Genomic DNA, 20,371 nt, shown 5'->3' with positions numbered 1-20,371 from the left:
GGACCTCCTCTCTCCACAGCCCCTCCCATACCCACCAAACCCCCCCCACAAAGCTAATATCATGGCCTGCTCCCCCCACACCCTTCATTTGCTTTACTCAGTCTCATGCCATTAACAGCCCCCACCTCCTATAGCACCAATGTGCAAGTTTAACAGCCCCTCCACCCCCACGCCCCCCCGGTCCCCCTAGCATCATGCAGATCCTGTCATAAATGCCTGGAGCTTCCTCTTGATGCTATAGAAAAAACGTCTGCATGAAAGCAGCAGAAAAAGGGGACATTATCTGAGTGCTTTGCCTTTCCTTTGTTATTGTAACAATGTAGCAGTATAAATGACTTCTGTATATTTTTGATTATAAGTTACACTGTACAGGACGATACAGAAAGGCCTGGATCCATGCATGTAAATGTAAGGTGACGTTATCCATCCTGTTAAAATGCTGTTTACACTGCAGTAATAATGGCAGGTCTACCCTACAACTTCGCGGCCACTTTCCTTTTTCTCTTTCCCATGCCGACGTCTGAAGATGCCCCCAGTCATCCCCACAGGTGGATATGCAGAGCGGAACCCAAACAGCCTGAATCGCCCAAAACGAGTCGACCTCTGCCTGCACCCTTTCAGGTTATTGAGGCCCGATCTCGGTGTTACCAGCCTTTTAACTCAAACAAAAGGCCCGCCCGCCACAAAACGGACGCACCACAACCTGCCATGTGACACTTGAACCTGTCAGCGCTTTTCCTGCGGCCGTGGAATGCGCGGGGTGACGACGCAGACACCACCGCAGGCTGTCCCGCTGCTCAGACTATTGTCATCTGGGTAACAGTACCACACAGACATGCTGAAATGCTTCTGACACCCCCCCCTGCCCCCCAGTGCCTCAATAAAAAGACAAGTCTGACGACTTGGTGACTGCGTGGAACGAGGACAGGAAACAGGAAGTGCCTGGATTGCCCTCCAGCACAAGGCCTCGGCTCGCAGAACTTTGACTTGGACCCTGAAAATGCCTCTTGATTTGGGGACAAACGAAGAAGATGCCTGATTGGCCCACTGCTGAAGAAGATGCCTGATTGGCTCGCTGCAGATTTCCACAAGCTTGAACTGTATCTCCAAACCCCCCTGCCAAAAGAAGGGGACAACGCTTCCCCCTAATGCAGGGTGGCATCTCTCTGCCAACAAGAAATGTGGTACGGGGCACCCAATCATCTCAGAGTCAAGAAGGCCGGTGGGCAAAACTCTGCAAATACGCCCCCCAAGACCTAAACTTATGGAGTGAAAGCTGAGCTAATTAGACACAAGAGCCAATTGAAAACCCCTGTGTTATGGTGTTTAAAGGGGTTTAAGGCGCAGTCATGCTTAATGAGCTGTGCTGGGTTTACCGTTAAAATAACAATGTAAAATTAACAACCAGCAAAAATTATTCAGTTGTTTTAAAATAACCAACACCATGTAAAGCAGGGGTCACCAACCGCTAGTCCATGCCAGGTTTCCACTGGACCTAGGAACATTGGGGGTTTGGGGAGGGGGTTGGTCAATTTTCAAAAATGAACTATATTTTTTTACAACCTTGTTCTGATCACATCTGAAATAAATTGACATGGCTAAACTTATTAAATGGGTCCCACTGCCCCCCCTCCCCCAGTTAGCAGACAAGCATTGATGTGGATGATACTTCACTATTAATCATGTGTAGTCATGTGTAACCCTTCGGTCCGCATGCCGGTCCCACGGTCATCAAAAGTTTGGGAGAACCCCAGGAGTGTCAGGGTCAGGTTTTATTCGTTCTTTTTCTCTCTCCAGTTAACATTGTTTCCTGTTTCCTTTGGGCGTGGGGGGGGTGGGATGGGGCTGGCTGGCAGATGAAGTCTTGTCGGCAAGCCTCAGCCGCCCAGAATCCACGTGGAAGCTGTGACGAGATGGACGCACGCCACTTCAGGCAGGGTGACAGGACCGGTGAGTCTCACAGCCCCTGAATGGAGGGGGATGCAGGCGGGGAGGATGAACCGCCATTGGGCCGAAAGAAGGTGGCGTTTGGGGGAGCGGGGAGCTGAGCACACGCAATAAATCACTGCCAGCTCACTGCTCGTGGACAGTAAAAACAAAGAGTGTCTCTCCCACCGAACTTTCCCGGCACTGCAAACTCACCGGACGAGTTTGGACTGAGCTCACAAAGACTGAGAGAAAAAACAGGACACCTTACGACTCAAAAAGTCCCCATTCAGAAAAAAAAGCATTTTCCACCAGACCTTAAAAAAGTATATTATACCCAGACTTCTTGCCATTTCTGTAACAGATCTGGACTCACCTGGAATGCAGGAAATTCAATCACAAGGAATTTCCCATAAAATCTGAAACTTTAAACTTAAAAGTAAATCTCAGAAAGGATACACATGGACAGCAGAACAGACTGTTTCATGAAAGGCTGTTTAGCACATGGTTTCATAACCTTCAGTGTACAGAACACAAAGTTCCAGTTTTGAAAAGTAAGACTGCTAGCTGCAGAATGACCTGTCCAGGACAGTTAGTGTGCAGGTAACTGACCTGCTGTCGAGGACAGTTAAGATGTCACACACAGTCTATACAGGCAGCTGTTACGTAAGCAGGTATACGCGAGGCAGATATACGCGAGGCAGGTATACGCGAGGCAGGTATACGCGAGGCAGGTATACGCGAGGCAGAGGATCGGCAAAGCAGCGGAATGCACGTCATTATACTGTGCATAAGTTGCAAAGGCCGGTTGTTCCAGACCCCGAGAGAAAACTCTAACATTAATGACGGCCACTGCAAGTTTGTGAGCCACAGGATTAGTAACCCTGAGACTGGGGGGGGGGGGGAGCAACAGAGCTACATTAAAAAGCAGGGTTCTAACAACAATGCAATAAATTATGAGGTTAGACCACATCTACAGGATTAGGCATGTTTGCTGGACTACTGTACTCATAGTGTGCTGCCCTGCACCCTGCACCGCTACATGCGTGCATATCCGGATATGCAGAGGTGTTTTTCACTCGGGGGGTGGCAGTGACGGACCTTGCAAAGTGACCCATGTGATGACCTCAAGGGGACAGACTACAGGTTGCTCCAGGGAGACCAAACGATGCCTCACATGAGCGGTTTGGTCGATATTGTCAGGGGAAGTAGTTGACTCCATGGTGGGGTGATTCGGCAGGCTGCTTCACGCACAGGCTGGGCTCACTGCAACCACAGGGGGGTCCCAGAGAGTAGCAATAGTACTTTCCCTCGAGATCAATAAAGTACTACTACTCTCTGGGACCCCCCCAAGGGTTGCAGTGAGCCCGAGGTGTGCGAGAAGCAGCCTGCCGAATCTCCCCGTCACAAGACTATAGCTAACATCATCAATGCCATGCAAAGAGAGTGGTCTGCAGAGAGTGGTCTGCAGAGAGTGGTCTGCACTACAGTTATAGAGCCATAATGACCTTTCTTTGTTTTGAGGACACCGGAGATCATCCTTCCTCACAATGAATAAGACCAGCTTTTGTTTGCTTAAAGCTACATTTGATCCAAACAGGATTATTTATTGTCAGATGAACTGGACTTTCCATAAATAGAAAGACTCGTGGTCCTGTGAGTATCAAGTATAGTCGATGGGCCACAAGCGTAAATAATCGCGGAAAGTCGCAACCCTGAGACCATGCCGGCCGGTGGAGCGCAGCATAGCTGTGTGCAGAATCGCGCATCACGTCCGTCCAGGGCAGCATGTTCCGCAGCATGGGGAATAAAAACAGGTAGGGCCCAGTAAACACAGCGCCCGTGAAATATAATTTGCGGGGCTGGGAGGGCGAGGGGGGGCAATCCGAACCCCGCACTCGCTGCGATTTACGCAGAAAGATCGGGTCGAATCTCATCAGAGGGCTTCCTCACTTCAAAGGGCCAGGCTGTGAAGGTACGGTCTGCACCCTGAACGGCATCATAATGGCATGCAGACAGACCCCGGAGCCAGCCACAGCCTGAGAAAAAAAAATGCTTGGAATTTCATTCACTTATGACATCACAATTGCACTCCGGAACATGCCCCTTAAATCTGAAATAATTCAATTCACTTGTAACGGAGTGGAAAGGTCAAAGCGTAACCTGCCAGAGAACCAAATATCAGAGGGAGAAATAAAGGAAAACTGGGTATTTAAGAAAAAAAGGTCAGTTTAAATAATTACGTGCAATATTGTCCAACCTTCCAGTACGTCTGCCAGGCATGCAGACTGCACTGCATTCAAGCAGAGGGGCTTAGTGCAACTTTATTCAGACACCGCAACATCGAACCAACTGGGCGACACTGCGATAATCCAAGCAAGTGTGCAGATTCGATCGAGCTCCTCCACAGAATTGGGGCTAACGGCTGTCGGGATCGCCTCCGACTCTCGTCGGCCCTCGTGACTGTTTGCAGCGTCACCTCTGCCCATCTCTTTTGTGCCAATGGGGACTGGGGTCGGCATGGTGACCACATTTGATTTGGAGAGAGGTGCAAAAAGCAACACTGTCACTTTAAGCCATTACCGTTGCGTATAAAACCCTCTCCAATAAAAATGACAGCTGTGGACGTTCACAAAGGGGCCAAACTCTACCCCAGCAACAAAAACGCCACGCTGTAAACCAGACCCCACCCCCAGTATTAGCTTTGTTCTTGATTTACTTCCAACTCCAGGCCCCCTAACTCCACCCTCCTCCTACATTTTTTTCTCTTACAATGTCAGTCTCAGGCGCTCATTAAAGGACTGTGAACCTCAAGCAATTGGGGGAGGAGGGGTTTGCTCCATACACTTGAACCCCCCACCCACACACACACACACACCCATCACCAACTTTTGCCGAGTTTATCCAGAAAAGCAGAACGTGCAATAAATACCCTCAGGCTACCAGCAACAAAACAAACAGCAAGCAGGTGTCTTCGCCCGCTTGTCTGGTACCGGAACCTCAGCACCGGGACCCCTTGTCCAAACGACCCCCCCCCCCCCCCCCACCCGAAAGCGACCATCTCTAACCTTTTGGATCTCTTTCCCAGACAGATCCCCACCATGCATGACGCCTTTCAGATTTCTACACTCATCTCTCAAGGTAGATGTCATACTCACTCAGCCCACAGGCTCAAAATCGAAACTAATAGTTGAACAATATCAACTGGTTTGTAAAAACGTTTGGCTGATATATTGGGGTCTATGTCTTTTTGTCTTCTAGGGTACCATTCTCTCTGGCTGCCCCCCCCCCCCCCCCCATGACTGAGGACGTTACTGACTGTCTCCTATGAACCCACTGCCCAATACGGACCCGCTGAAGGTCCGGCAAACGTTGTGCTCCGCACCACCCAGAATCCATCCATGCATGGTGGGGACCGCTTCCTGGCCCCCTTGCTGCTCCGAGGCGGGGCTGGTAGCTTAACGGGGGCTGCGGTTTCGCACATCCGCCACCTTCTCGTATCCCTTACTCACTTCTTCCTGTTTAGATGCGCCCCTCGTGCCCAGCCATCGGCTCTGCGGGCGCAGAGTTCACCACACAAGGACCTGCATATTCTGGGGTCGGGGGCACGCAAAGGCTGCAGCATTTGGTCCACAACCCTGCCGCTGCAGATGGGCATGCTCTCAGATGCGTGTTCCTGCTCGGGTCTACACAGGAATAACTACACACCTTATCCCTCTATCGTCCGCCAAACCCCGAATCCCACCACGTCCGCCTCTGGAGGGAAGCAATTCAGCTCTGGTTATTAAGAGCTTGCCGACAGATGCTCTCATGGTTTGAAGGGGCACACATTATCTTAAGGGGGGCATTCGGGCTTGTGTAAATGCGCTCAGGTGTGCATCAAACCACGTGTGAATCCTAAGGTTGACCATATTTCTACATGGTACATATCTTTAATCAACATACACTGTGAATTTGACATTTTGTATATGGACAACAGGTCAATCAAACACACAGGACCTTAATTGGATAATCAGAACTTAAAATGCACTGGACAGATAGATGGATGGATGGAAATAATAGTAGTGACATACACAACATTACATAGCACATATAAATAACACAATGCAATGCTGAGGGTATAAATCACGTATTTAAACGCATATATACATTGCGGCCGGTAACAAAACACGTGTTTTCAACGTGCCACGAAATTTCAGGTGAGTGCAAGAAATTTAAATATCAACGCGCTCAGTCTGACTTATAGATATATGTCGATAAAAACTGCGACTCCGTTTCAGCGCAGCTGTCGCCGCTTTTGATCAAACGCCTTCCTCATCTCAGGTGGAGGGCAGCTTTAAACTCGCACAATATCCCGAGTCTCTCCGCAAAAAATACGCGGAATCTGCACGTTTCCATTCACTGATTTAACCCGTAACAAAATGTCTATCCCCTCCCCCGTAGACCTTGACGAAGCTGCGGACGTGCCGCGCAATCAAAGGCTGCGAAGTGGCTTGATCTTCACGCCTCGCACACGGACGATTTCGCTTTTTTTTTTTTTTTACACCTTCTGCCCCGGGAAGTGACAGCCCTGCAACATCAGCGGCTGTTTACAAACAGGGATGCTTCGCTTGGTTTCCCATCTCGGCCGACTTCAGCGATGAACTTCAAAGTGTTCAAGTGCGAGGGACAGCCGGGTCGCCCATGCGACTCACCGGACCCGAAAAGACTTCCTGGGCCTGCCGTGAAAGTGAAACGGGTGCCCTACCTACGGGCCAGTTTTTATTTTTAAAGAAAAAATAAAAAATTATTTATAGGCTTCCGAGAAAAGCTATATTTTTGGTGATCATAAGCAGCTACCAGAACTTAGCCCACTTATGCTATGTCCACATCACTGTGTGCCGCGTTATATATAATCCAATTTGGTTACTGGCATCCGAACCATCCGAACCATACAGTTCGAGCCAATGCCAGTCAAATATAATCGTATCAAACAGATGCAGTGTATTTATGTCAACGTCAAAGCAAGCTATAAAAAGGGCTTTCTTACCGCAATTACAGGAAATAATAAGACGCACACATTTAAAGCACCACCGTAAACTGTTATTACCCACGCTGTGGGATGCACGGAAATCATTTAAAAGTTGCATTGGATAATTAGGCTAGTATAACTATACTTTCATATCCGCACCCCGCCGCTTTCGGTCAGAAAGCAAACTTTGGATTGTAATCTTACATTAAATTGAATGTATAATTGTTTAGGCGGAAATGCATGGTAAGATAGACCGAGAAAGTAACTGGTTGTAGTTTTTCCATTGAAATGTCACTTTCAACTCAACTGACTGTCATCAAACTCTGATCGCACTGTTACAGAGATGGTGACGTGCCTCTGTTTTTGACAAGCCCATCATCTCCAAAGTTCAGCTTTTTATATATTTTTTCACATACATCAGGGCCCAAAATCAAACTACGCGGAGACCACTGGTATTAAACTACTGATCTTTAATTAAAGGCATTCTGCACAATTTTATTCCTAGGTTCGTGTTAACGCAATTTTCAAACGCGGCAATAAGTGGCAAACGACAGCGGAATAGGGAAATCAGATGCCGATGAAAAGCATGTAATCCTGTTGACAATTCACTGCAATCCAAACCCCCAAATAATTACAAATATAAAACGGTATATAATTGAGACGTAGCAAGAAAGAAAGGGAATCCGAAAAATAAACTTACCCAGTGACAAGAAAGGTTTTGTTTCCATATCTTACGGGTTAGCTCATGCCAGCCAACGCGAACGTGTTTTCTGAGTTTTCAAGATTGAAGGCGATGGTGGCTGTTGCTGACGGCACAGGAGGACGATCCTCGAGCAAAAGTGACAGCGTCAAAAAGCCGCGTCCCGTCGTGTCAAAATTCACTGAATGTAAGTAGTACTTTCCGTTCACGGGCTCCTCTTTCCCCCTCTCTCTCTTTTTCACTCCATCGACTTCGCGAACTACTGGACTGCGCTGCAAAGGGGACCCTCCCAGGGGGGACTCCCACTGCCACAAACACCCCCGCAACGACGTGCCTAAATGAAGAATGTGAGAGGGAGCTAATTAATCACACTATTAATTTGTTGTTTGGTTTGCTTTGAGTGATTTTGATCATATATATTTCTTAGGTTGTTTTTATATGCCTGTCAGAAATTATTAAAGTTCTTTCTGTAGACGTAGGAACCGGGTAGGATCACGCGTTACTTAGTGTGTTACTGCAGTTTCTATACATTTTATATATAAAACCTTTCCTCAACTTGTATAACCAAATCACATATTTCCAGACAAGGCCATACTTTTCGTGCGAGCGTGAATGTATATGTTCATATGGGAACACTAAAAACTCGTTAAAATTTTCCGCAAATTACGTCATGCACGATGAAAGGCGCTCATCGTGGAGAATTATTCATTACTGTTTTATTGTGCGAGAGCAATACACAATTCTCTATAAACATAAAAGGGAAATCGGTATATTAAACAGAATAACTGCTAGGCAAAGAACCATTACAGATGTGACTATCAACATCAAAATTTAACGTAATACTTGTAGAATCCATAAATACTTGTCAATTATTTCCACCTATCTCCTTTCTTGCGTGTTTTAAAATGTATGTTCTAATGTCAAATACAGTGATTTACCGTCTGACTAAGCATAAGGGAGGGCCCCTCACATACCCAAAAATCCCCGCTGTCTGAACTGGAGGAGGTGTTGCGGACGCAGTGCGGTTGCAAAGTCGTTAATGTAGAAAGTGGAGAATGATCGTTGGCATAATGTCGTGGTTATTCCTTATTTGTGTTAATGTTTAAGTACCAAGAGACAGTCTCTAACACTAATGATAGTGCATGTACTGTGAAACACCCGTGTTGTATATAATTTTCTTTTTCTACTTTGGCTGACAGGAGTGATTTGACTTGTTTACGTGGTTAGACGTGCGGCGATCTAGAGGCAATCAGTGCAGGCGGATCAATAATTACTGATGTTAAAATCCCTGATTATGCCTAATACAAAAAGAAGTAAATTTGCAAATAATACATTATCGCGAAAAATTATATAATTTATTAACAGGGTTGTCAACTTCATCACGATTTACTGACACAGCTCACAAAGCACAAATTTAGCTCAGTTTTTCAGAGAACTTTAGACGACAATCAGTTTTACTAGTTAAAGAAACTGTTAATTAAGAAGATAATTATGATAAGTTTCACAGTCTCAGATTATAGAAAAAAAAACAACCTTAAACGCACATACCACTACACCCCGCTCCGAATGCCTGATTCACAAAGCTAATCTTCGCCTCATTGTTTCAAGTGAGGTGGTTTACCCAGAATTCCGGTTTGTCCTGCCGTTCATGGGAGATGGTTTCCGTGCTGGAGCCCAAAAGAATTAGACACTAAGACACATTGTTTCGCGTGTGGCTTTTTAAGGGCCACTTTTCGACAAAAACAAATATATATATATATTTTTTGATGATCCTCGAATTATTATATAATGTAAATGCTTTTGCCCAAATGCTTAACATCCTGCATATTGAACTGAAGCAGGGTTGGCAACTGTCACGCATCTCATGTGACACAATTGCTAACTCTCCCACTCATAAGAAATCTTATGGAAAATCTCTATTATTCCCTTATAAACCTAAAATTAGCAACATCAAAAGCATTGGGGTAATACACTATTTACAAGGTAGTAAAACTGTCACACACATGTAAATGCGTGTGCATGTGTGTGCAGTCTCGAATCGAAAATCTCACGCCAGCTGACCAAAGCAGCCCCACTGAAGGGGATATACAGGACTAAGACCGAACAGGTGAATCAATTGCCCACTCCGGTTTTAAAGATGTTTATTAAATCTGTAATTTAGCAGTTGTAGATCGGGCCCCTGGGGGGCTGACAGTGTCCCCTTATCTTGTGGGCCAGAGAAATAAGTGGATGGAAGTTTTAGATGGAAACCTGTTGTCATGCTGTAAACTGGAAGCAACATCACTGGTTCATTGCTTGGAATGTCTGATGAGTTTGGTGCTGGGGGGGGGGCGGGTTCCTGATCTACAGCCTCGCATTTCCAGCCCCAGGCCACGACCCAGCCGGTTCTCGGCTCCAGGTTTGATTGTTCGGGTAGCAACCTCAATCCTACCACCGATTAATCGCAAAAACACAGGCGGTATACCTCACAGGCCTCAGGGACCGGAATTCCCCTTGCCGGGTCTGATCCAGTTTCACTGAGCTTGGGAGTGAGCTCCCCCCCCCCCCCCGCCTGTCCCTTTAACCTCGCCAGACGGGATCATGGCACCCGTTTGTAACACACAAGGCCTGATAAGCTCATAAGGAGATCAAACACAGTGGATACAACCAAACACAGGAAGAGCCTGGTTTGGGGATGAATCCAGTGAAAGAAGAAAAAAATAAACTAATAAACAAAATATTTAATGGCTGATAAGCAGTTAATTAAGCACTGATTATTATTATTACTATTAAGATCCAGAAAATATAAATGTGTTTCTAATTTGCAAAAGTGATAGCCTGGTAGGTGGGGGTTGCGGTGGCTATGTTGGGTACTAAGCCTGACAGCTTGCTCTCCATCAAATTAATTGATTTCCTGAGATCACGAGTCAGTGGAATTCCAGCGCTGAGTTTGTGCTGCCCCCCCCCTGCTGAACCAGGCTGGGATCACAGGAAACGCGATGGATGCAATGTGGCGCGAGTCAGTAAGTGTGGGCATTGCTTAGAGCATGGGGAAGGGGGCAGTCTTATCCAGAAAGGGCTGGTGCGTATGTGGATTTTCACTGCAACTCCTTAATTGGATAAATAATTAGAGTATTGACTGCCTGAAGAGACCTCACACCTGGATTTGAACAGCTGACCGAAAGCCTGCATACACCCTGCCCTTTGCGGATAAAATAGCCCACCCTCGGTTTCCCAATTTGGTCCTTGTGGACCCACAGTCAATCCACATTTTTGCTTCCTCTTTTTGCTCCCTTCTAGCTTCCGCTGAGAGGGAGCAAAAATGTGAACTGTCTGGCAGGGAGCTGGAAGGGAGCAAAAATGTGAACTGTCTGGCAGGGAGCTGGGAGGGAGCAAAAACATGTGAGTCCCCGAGGACTGTATTAGGAAACACTGGTTTAGAGCCTTGTTTTGTTTCATATAGTTTTTTTTTAATTAATGAATGAATACACAACAGCATGTCTCAGATTCACCTCTCAGAAGGCTGAGTATGAATATTTATACACTGTGTCTGCACTTGGCGAAATGAGGAGTGGGGAAAAAATCCAACATCCAGAGAATGTGAAAGCTGGAATTTTTTCTGTGTTTCTGGTGGCTGAAATGTAATATTTTCGCAGCCAATCATATGCATACGTGAACGGGGTGAGTGGGCGGGGTTCACCCAAGTTTGAACCTCATTTGGGGAGGGAGCTTCTTCTCAGCCAATCGGGATGCACCGCGGGGCAAGTCATAGGTTAAAACAACAGCGGGGCTGTGATGTGAGCCCCGCCGTCGGTCGAGGGCCTTCTCTTCAGGAAATGTGCACTTTCAGAAACTGTTATTGTTCCATTTGTCTCCGGCAGGGAGAACCCACAAACTGAGGGAACTGTAACAGCAGGGACTGGGGATGTGGAGAGAGAGAGAGAGAGAGAGAGAGAGAGGGGCGACCCAGACGAAGGAACTCATCAGACTCTCGGTTAAAAAGTCAAGAGGAGTTGGGGAAAGATTTTTTTCCACTTTCTTGTGCTTCTTTGCAGATGCTTGCCCTGGGCTCCTGCGCTGTAATCTGAGACAGACACAACATATTCCTTTAAAATGCCTCTCTTGCTGAGTCTCTCCTGTGTCACTAGACCAAGCAATTTAATCCTGCTCTCTGCCTGTGATTAATGGCTCCCTGACCATTCACCTTTTTTGGAATAAATCTCAGACCATGCGATTTTGGATGCAGCATGATCCTCTATGTTTTATATTTTTCTTTGGGTAGCTGTGTATAGCAAGGAGACTTGATTGATCCTTTTAGGTTGTTTTATTTTTAAACAGCAGTGATTTCATAAGAAAACCCAACTTTACCATGGCTATCAGATTGATATCCGGAGTTTAGCTCTCCATTTTTTCGTTAAAGATACAGGTGTTTTGGAACAGCTCTGTACTTTTGTCAGAACAACGGAACAAAAATGCTCAGAAAAAAGTTGCAGTCTGAACATGTAACCACCTCGATATTGGAAGTGGGTGATTCATTAAATTAATTGTCAAAAAATGAAACTCAATATTCATTTTAGCAGCTTTCAGATTTGTCTTCGGTATTGGATTCATATTTATCTGACTATTTTTTTTTTTAAAGCTCACTCATGCAATATTTTTAAAGACAGGGTGAGGGTGGGTGATGAATGAACAGAGAATGTAATTAGGGTGGAGATTTGCATGCTAATTAATATTTCAGAGAACAGAACAAACAAATAAAAATACATTATTTCATGCTTGGTCAATACAAAGAATAGCAAGTGAATGGTGTGTTATTCAATTCAGAAACCATTTTCATGGGCAGACAGGGAGCTCTTCTCAGACAGGAAGGCTGAGGTGAGACTAATTATTTAGGGTGAAGCTGGAGGTGGGGGGGGGTTAGGTTGAAATGGGGGGTACCACGACTGGCTGCGCATTTGTACACTTCTGCGCAAACTGTGAGGATCTAGGCTCACATTCCACACGCGGAGGCATTAAGATCTAGCAGACGCCACTGGGCCAGGAGTCAACATCTGGAACAGTGGAGTACTCGTTGATGGACACTTCCTCTGAGCTAACCGCACCCGACTGGGGCAGCGGGCATGACCCACTGCAGATTTCCACATGGCTGCCATGGCAAGATGAAGGGTACTGCTGGGCACGGCACTAACCCCACTCAAAAAAAATTAAGAGGTCATTTTTAAAGAAGAGTTTATAGCGAGAGGTCTTGATGTGGCGGGGGGCTGGGGTGTTCCTGGTGGGGTGGGTGGGGGGGGGGGGGGTGCAAAGAATATCCATTGGCATGACTGGACAATGGCAGGCCAGCAAGAGGGCTGACATACAGCATCCTCCGGGGCACTGGCCTCAGCTGAAAACTGATTGGCTCCTGGAGTGCCCCTTTTCCTGTCACTCACCGATTCAAAATATATCATTGGTAATGATGATGTTGGCCCCTCTGTATGAATCATGACCCCTCTTAGGCCCCCCACCTAAAAAGCAAATCCTATAATCACCCCCAGGAACGAACCAGAAAAACACGCACATCACACATGACAATGAAGTGCCCCCATAATGCATTGCACCGTTTATTTAATTTTATACTTCTATATAAGGTCATGATGACTTTGGTTCAGTGCCATTATCGATATTAAATGCCGCGTTGCCGCGCCGATGTGTCTGAGGTGTTTAAATAGCTCCACACACAGGTGCAGCTGGAGATCGTAAACTCGCGATTTACGCCATAGGACATGTTTCATTCTTTAATAATGCATTTGTCTGAATTCGGCCTCATGCAGGTGCGACGATAAATGTCTGCTCCGGCGTATGTGGTGTGTGTGTTTTTTCTTTGTTTGTGCTTTTTTGCAGCTGAGATAAAAGCAGAGAACTCTTCCTCCCTGTCAGGTGTAATCTGGTTGCCTGCGGTGTGCGGTGTGTTGTTAGGCGCTGCTGTTGGAATCCGATCTGCGGGGTTTCTTAGGAGGAATTAGAATGTACCGGAAGGCGGCGGCTGAGGAAGGGATGCTCCGTGGGGTTGCGCGGAGGACAGGTGCCCCCTTTGGGTTAGAGAAACCACTGCCATCCGGCTCAGGCTAAAAGGGGTGTGGCTGGGGGGGGTCCCAGTAAAAGGAGGGGGGCCAGTAATCTACCAGGATAAATTTTCAGCTGCAATCAAGTTTGTGCAGATGAACTCCACTGAGAAAATGAGTGGGTGGTGGGGGCATATTCAACCCCCCCCCCCCCCCCCTCAGCCTGTCTAACCAACCTGCTGCTGCATTGCACAGCACACATTATCTCCACCAGGCACATCACTTAATTTTATTTATGTATATGATTTATTATATTTGCTCACTTGATAGTTTTCTATAACTCCCCAAAGTAAATTTCTTGTTTCTAAAGGAACTTGGGGCAGTACGGTGGTACGCAGGTTAGTACTGTTGCCTCACATCTCTGAGACCAGCGTTCGAGAGTCATGGCTCTGTGTGTGGAGTTTGCATGTTCTCCTCATGTCCTCATGGGGATTCCTCTGGGTACTCCAGCCCCCCCCCCCGACACACATCCAATAAGCATGCTTTGGTGAACTGGAGTTACCAAATTGCCCATAAGTGAGCATATGTGTGCCCTGCGATGGGCTGATGCCCCGTTCTTCCCTGTTCCCTGCCTTGCACCTGTAGCTTCCAGGCTCTGCACCTCCTGCCACTCTGAACTGGACAAGCATTTACAAAAAGTGCATGGTATCAGGATGGACTGATGGCATTCTGATAGGATGGGTGAGTTTTAACGAGTTGAGTGTGTGAGTACACAGTAAGCTCCAGTGTGGGGTATAGCTCCCCAGATGGGGTTGTGACGTTCATTCCCTGTGATTTAGTTGCCCCGTGCAGTAGGGGGTGCTCCTCCATGCTACCACTGCTCCTGGCAAACCAGCAAAAGAAGGCAATAATAGATAAAGTGACCCAGGTCTGCTGAAAGCCACCAAGAAGCAGGGGTGACCGTGCTCTGGCCTCATCGGGGGGGGGGGGGGGGGGGGGGGGAATCTGGGCTGTTCGCTGGGATGTTGCACAGCAGCGTAAATTGAGAAGTAGTCCATGCCTGGGGTTAGCGTTCCTCTGAGATGCAGAAATTCCTTTCTTCTTCTCGTCGTCTGAGGCACGTCCATTAGGCACGGAGGAATCGGACATGAGTACAGCTTCCTATTCGGGGGCGTGAAGGCAGTGTGCATTAAGCTAATGTGTGGGACATGAGACATTTTTAGGACATGGGACTTGGATCTTTGTAATATTCTGCTTTTTGTTTGGAAATGTTGATTTAAAACCTCATGAGCCACTGACATTAACTGGCACTGAAGCAGCTGAATTCCACATTTTATTGTTCCTTTATCCCTCTAGGGTTTGGAATTGACCTATAACTAAACAAAAAAAAATCTGCAATTAAATGGCAAGCCAAAAACAAAACTTGTTTTACTGAGGCTGAGCAAAGTCCAAGCACCTGGACGGGGAAGCTCTCGTCAGACGTGGCCAGTGGGAGTGATAGAGAGGGAACTTGGCCTGGTTCTCCAGGCTGCTCCAGCAGCGGCCGCTCGACCATCTCATCCATGCTCATTATCTCCCCCTGCAACTCCAAGTGCAACGGCTGTGTCTAGCCAGACCACCCTTTCATGGTGATTTACTGCACCCCCCCCCTCATTACCCCCCCTGGCGCCCCCCCATCCCTGCAGGTCCACTGCTGCAGCGCCCATAGCCGGCGGTGTCATCTGCCATAAATCTGAACACTTCCTTCCACTGTCTCACTCTTCAAGGGAAACCTCCTCTCTTGCAAACACCATTAAGTTGTCTTGCCTTTCTTACCCTCCCCCTACTTTTACTGAACTACAGCAAACACGCATAACATGGGAGCCTCCCTGGGCCTGTCTGGGAACCCAGTTCCCCAACTCAGACTGACAGAACATGCACTGTTTATTTTGAATGCTTAATTTCCACATGCAAATATAATCATTTAGAAGTAAGATGAATTTTTGCATAGCAAAGCACCGCAACATGAATAAAAATTAGCTCAAGAAAACAAATTTTTCCATCATTTCTCTTGAAATTAGGATCCATTTCGAGGAAAGTTTGGCAAACAAAAACAAAAGAAGTGAAGGACGGTCACCTTGAAAGTATCGATTATCCAACCGCTTTCCGCAAAACGCTTTCGGCAAGAGGAACTGCCGCTGATCAGCAGAACCGGCCACGTTCCGGCATTCTCCACGGGCACCTGTGAGGGCGGGGCGAGCCGGGATAAAGATGGAGCGCCGGCGAGAGGAGTAAGCGCATTTTTAAAATCCGAGATGAAAGAAGCCATGCGCCGCAGCTACGAGTCACAGCGCCGGGAAGATTAGCCGGGAGGCTCACACTCGAAACCCAAAACTGGGCCCCCATCTTCCTGTGTCACCCCAGAACGGCAGCACCGAAACCTGGCTTCCATACCCACCCCTCAGTCACAGATGGAGGTTTGGATGGCGACTCTGAAAACGATAGACCTGAACAGCAAGAGGAACCGAAGGCTGTAGAGAGGACGAAACACTAACTGCTGTCTGTCAGGCAGAGCGCCCCCTGTTGTCCAGAGTGATGGATACTTGTGGGCATGGCTGATGTACGAACTACAGTTCTTGTTGTCATGTGACCTCATGCAGGGCAAATTGCTGTAGGCTCTAAACCGCTCTCAGAAAATAAAGAATCAAACTCTTTCTAATCGTGCAGGCAGGCCTCTCTTGTAAATCCCCCCTGTATCCCTCCCCGGAGTGTAAAAAAAAAAAAAAGACTGACTGGCAGAGCTGTCAGAGTGCAACAATCTTGAAATAGCCATGAGGCGCCGACAGCCGGAATACATGAGTGGAGATGACCACTGAGAGCGCAGAGATTTATTTTAAAGTGACAAATTATTAGTATTTATGCAAATCCACATTAAAGGGCATTTTATGGCTCGTCAGGCTCCCTTAGCTGGAAAAGAATTTAGTTCTTGGATGTGAATGACAGCAGACGGACTCGGTGTGACTGATGCTGTCTGTAGGGAAAAATGGGCTCGTGGAAGGAGCTGCCCCCAGCGAGGTGGAGTTTTGGCGGACGGCGCATGTAGGGGATTGCAGCACGTGTCGCGTGTGACGCCCCAAAGACGCCCCGATGAATCCGTCCTCGCATCGCAGCTGTCCAGCACTTTTCACCGTGAAGACCAAAAGGGAGTGGACCTGTCATCAGGAGCATCACTAGATATTTATGAAAGCGTTTACTAGGGGGTCTGATTTTAATGAAAATGAATGAGAACACGCTATTCAAACTAATTACTGTACATTTATTGGGGGGGGGCTAAAGGACATTTCTGGGGGACTAAAGCCCCCCAGGACAGCCCTAGCTATACCCTGCTTGTCATCAAAGGTCTGTGGTGGAAATTCCAGAAATTCTTGTAGCACCCATAAGGAATATTACCGGAATTACTTTAGGAAAGATACACTTGTACAAGGAGAGAGGAATGAAAGAACTTTTATACTTTGGAAAAATTAGGTTGGACTCCACTACTCAGAACAGCGACACATCGCCCCACCCTCTGGTACCCTCACCCCACGGATCTCATGCCCCCCCCCCCCCCCAATCCGAAACTACACATCTGCTCCCGGCAGGTTTGTGTCGCTCGCAGAAACGCACTCAGCTTGAAAACAGCGTCTCGTATGAAAAGAGCTGCCTTGGGTGTCGTCACTGATGCACCCCCCCCCCCCCCCCGAGGCTGTAACTGAGACCACATCTGTAAATGATGTAAACATAGACGTGTTTTTATCATAAAGTCAAGACCAGCTGTACTGGAACTGAAGTGACCCTCTTATAATTGTGATATTTTAATTACGTGAAATTTTATTTCTAAGCATTCTGAATACACTCAAGGATTTTTTATAGTTAATTTTTTATAGACACATTACTATATTTAATTTAAACTGATACATTATAATAAAAATGCATTTGATGTAGCTACACATTATAAATGTAGATAAATTTGGAATCTGTATAGCCATAGCGATAAGGTCAAGACATTATCATATGTTAAACAGATATGTTCACTTGAACGTATTGCCATGCATTACATAATACAGCTGCTGTAAATTTTTTCCGAAGTGCTCTGGCATCTTTACATTTTTCTCCCTCAGCTGAAAGATGAGCGTCTCTGTTGACTCTCCGAGTCCCCTTTGGAGGGGCCCCTTTCCTGGAGATCTACCATTTTGTCAGATTGTAGACTAACCATTGGTAAGCTAACTTCACTGCGTTGTGGGTCAGAGTGGGTCGCCCTCAAGGAACTTGTGGTCAGGATCCCCCTCATCCCCTTCACTACCCCCCATGGCTGAGGAAAGTACCATGGGGGTGGGGGTTGGGGGGCACTTGGCTCTCCACAGGGGATCCGCTATCCCTTACAAGAACCCTTGTTGACAGTCTGGTGACTAATAGGGGAACTTCATTGACAAGTACAGATGAGTGCCTGCAAGGCGGCTATCCAAGAGACAGGCCACCACATTTAGTAATGTCACTGCACCCGCAGCTTCCCCTGGTTCTGTGATGTCATTTGTGGAGCAGGGCAGGGCACTGGGGCCGCGGAATCGCAATCTCTCTTCCACCCATCTCTCAGAATTGTCACCGGCTTCCTTTGTGCACTCATGGGAGTTTTACTTACACAATAATGTTCTGAGGGCAGAATGAAAAATGATTGGTTCAGAGAAATAACCAGTCAGATTGTAGGGAAAGTGGATCCAAGCAACTAGAAGAGACAGGACCAAGACATCTTGCCTCTTCTAGTTGTTTGGACCCACCTTCTGTAGAATCTGATTGGTTATCTCTCTGAACCAATCATTTTTTTTCGTCCTGTCCTCAGAACATTTTTGAGTAAGTAAAACTCCCACAAGCCCTTTGTGCACCTGGGTCTCTCAGTCTAAGAGGATTCCCCAAGTTTTCATGCAAGGCACGTGGCTCGCGGGCAGAAATTCTCCCAGTAAAACATTAACAAGGTGCCGTCCACTCTGGATGACCCCTGCGACAGAGAAGTTTTAGGACGGCTCTTGTACACTGTTTTTATTGCTGAAATATTAACTTACACTTTATGGCTGAAACATTGACATAAACTTTGATTCTGGCATTAGATGCTTGTGTCGGTGGTCCAAGTTACAGCTGAGAGATCGCGTTTTTAAGACATCCTTTAAGTTGATTTGGGGTTGGCTAAGATGCTTCTGATTTATCTGATTATTTCTCTGCTGTGGCCTCATTGGCAGTTTTGTCTCATGTTATTAAAGTATATCCTGCATTCCTTAATGAGAGAAATATTGAGGTTGTGGTTGGCGCCCTGTCCAGGGTTATTCCCTGCCTTGTGCACATCCTTTCTGGGATAGATTTGAACCCCTGCGACAGAAATTGGATGAATTTAGAGTCCCCTAATCTTTAGTGCCACTGCTACATAATTTGCAGAATTTGGTGATGAGGAGGAGAATGAAACATGACATGAAGCTGATTTTGGTTTCTGCCTTTTGATGCTCTTGTATCGTCTAATAATGCCTGGATAGCCTGCAGTGGCCGCAGATGTAGCCCGGATGGGTGTTGTCTCTGCCCCACCACGCTGCCAAACTGTAGCCGATTCATAAATTCTCAGATTGCTACCAGTGTAAAGTTTGTCCTGTGATACTCTTCCCCCCAACCCTAAAATAAAACCAGGGGGGCGGGGGGAGGGGGCGAAATGAGAGCCCAGGACTCGGACGTCGACATTGTGTGGCCTGCCAGATCCGGTGCCATCCCAGTAACGCCCTCCCCGGCACGCGGCCCCTGGCGGGAAACGGCTATCTGAGATGCGTCGGGATGCAGCGCCTAACCCGGCGCCCGTTCACCGCGGGCGCCTCAACACTCCCGTGCAGCCCGGCGACGCTGCCATCTGCCGCTGGCTGCGTCTCCTTTGATGAGCGCGACTGCGCTCATACAGGTAAGAGCCCTGTGCTAATTCATCCTGACGTACAGGAAACTGCTGATTGCTTCATGCTGCTGCAGATTAAACTTTAACTACTCCTGAGAGCAGCGATGCTCCATACAGCATATACAGTATATCCCACTCGCTACCCCTTCTCCTGCACCTATCCCATAATAATAGATGCATCACCCAGCCCCGTTCTATCTCTATCAGTCGTGGACTGCACTCCGGTCATGATTATGTTGTCTGGCTGATTCGTCGTCCTGAAGCAGCCCAAGATTTCTCCATTTTTATGGCTGTATAATTTCATTGGATCTATTTGGGTCCAGCATACACACCGGTGACTCTTACAGGACTTGATGGAGACAGTGAGTCCTGGCCCGTAAAACCCGCCGGCTCCCTGCCAGCTACGCAGCGGCGCCTGTCCATCGCGGAGCAGCGGAGGCTCCCCAAAGCTCCATGTCAGGATGGCCGCGGTTGACCCTGCTCCTCTTTAGCTCTCCTCCTTCTGTTCCCCCTTCTGTCTGTGTGCTGTCCCAGTTTCCCGGGGAAAATGAGATGCAGCCAGCAATCGGCTCGTTCACGCTTGACGTTAGGGGTGTAATCGGAGAGCGCTCTGCGCCGGGCAGCAGGAACCCGTGCTTCCAACGTCGGGCCGGAGCTGGAGGGTGACGCTGGCGAGATCCGATTGAGGACCGGGCGAACGTGACCGACGCTCAACCCAAACTCACCCCAAACTCACCCCGGACACACCCATCCCCAAAATCTGTGTCTGGCAA

General features: G+C 47.4%; 2 protein-coding genes across 8 annotated transcripts in view; both read right to left on the bottom strand.

The window, feature by feature from the left end:
- Positions 1–9,270, bottom strand: part of rxraa (retinoid X receptor, alpha a) — a 77,144-nt gene extending 67,874 nt beyond the window's left edge. For 3 of the 7 annotated variants that reach the window (XM_049021094.1, XM_049021098.1, XM_049021100.1), the window contains exons 1-2: positions 9,186–9,269; positions 7,638–7,971 (exon numbers count right to left, since the gene is read on the bottom strand). In XM_049021094.1, the coding sequence (XP_048877051.1) occupies positions 7,638–7,665 (28 nt within the window). In that variant the 5' untranslated portion in view covers positions 7,666–7,971; positions 9,186–9,269. Of the gene's footprint in view, positions 1–7,637; positions 7,972–9,185 lie in introns of all 7 variants that reach the window. The other 4 variants (XM_049021099.1, XM_049021096.1, XM_049021095.1 and 1 more) reach the window with 4 other exon arrangements.
- The window catches only part of LOC125746730 (bromodomain-containing protein 3-like), a 195,347-nt gene that overhangs the window by 98,290 nt on the left and 76,686 nt on the right, over positions 1–20,371 (bottom strand). The gene's annotated exons all lie outside the window — the stretch shown is intronic.

The sequence above is a fragment of the Brienomyrus brachyistius genome, chromosome 7 (assembly GCF_023856365.1).
Source record: "Brienomyrus brachyistius isolate T26 chromosome 7, BBRACH_0.4, whole genome shotgun sequence".
NCBI classification, from domain to species: Eukaryota; Metazoa; Chordata; class Actinopteri; order Osteoglossiformes; family Mormyridae; genus Brienomyrus; species Brienomyrus brachyistius.
This window is presented reverse-complemented; position numbering and strand designations above follow the sequence as displayed.